Source organism: Oxyura jamaicensis, unplaced genomic scaffold, assembly GCF_011077185.1.
Source record: "Oxyura jamaicensis isolate SHBP4307 breed ruddy duck unplaced genomic scaffold, BPBGC_Ojam_1.0 oxyUn_random_OJ68831, whole genome shotgun sequence".
Classification (NCBI taxonomy): Eukaryota; Metazoa; Chordata; class Aves; order Anseriformes; family Anatidae; genus Oxyura; species Oxyura jamaicensis.
In genome coordinates this window covers 608-1,087 of record NW_023309082.1, presented here as the reverse complement: position 1 = coordinate 1,087, position 480 = coordinate 608, and the positions used below count along the sequence as shown (strand labels likewise).

The 480-nt window shown below is 64.6% G+C and overlaps 1 protein-coding gene across 1 annotated transcript in view; it reads right to left on the bottom strand.

Annotated features, from left to right (window-relative positions):
- Positions 1–315: 315 nt before the first annotated feature.
- The window catches only part of LOC118159225 (polyadenylate-binding protein 2), a 599-nt gene continuing 434 nt past the window's right edge, over positions 316–480 (bottom strand). Inside the window, exon 3 of the mRNA XM_035313836.1 lies at positions 316–469. Coding sequence (XP_035169727.1) covers positions 359–469 — 111 coding nt within the window. The 3' untranslated portion in view covers positions 316–358. The remainder of the gene's footprint in view (positions 470–480) is intronic.

Below are 480 nucleotides of genomic sequence, written 5' to 3'. Positions count from 1 at the left end.
CTTGGGGCCCTTTGGGGTCATTTCGGATCCTTTTGGGTCCCTCTCAGGTCCTTTTGGGGCCCTTTGGGGTCATTTTGAGGCCCTTTAGGGCCCTTTTGGGTCCCTCTCAGGTCCTTTTGGGGCCCTTTGGGGTCATTTTGAGGCCCTTTGGGGCCCTTTTGGGTCCCTCTCAGGTCCTCTTGGGGCCCTTTGGGGTCATTTCAGATCCTTTTGGGTCCTTTTCAAGCCCTCTGGGGTCCTTCCGGAGCCCTTTCGAGGCCCTCTGGAGCCCTTCCCGGGGCCGTTTGCCACCCTTCCCCGCTCCTGCCGGGCCGCGGCCCCGTTTTGGGGCCGATTCCCCCCGTTTTGGGGGCGGCACTCACCCCTTGGGGTGCCCGCTGTACTTGTCGCACAGGATGGTGACGCGGTTGACGGAGCCGCAGCCGTGGAAGTGGGCCTCCAGCTCCTCCGCCGTCGCCCCGTAGTCCACCTGCGGGGGGG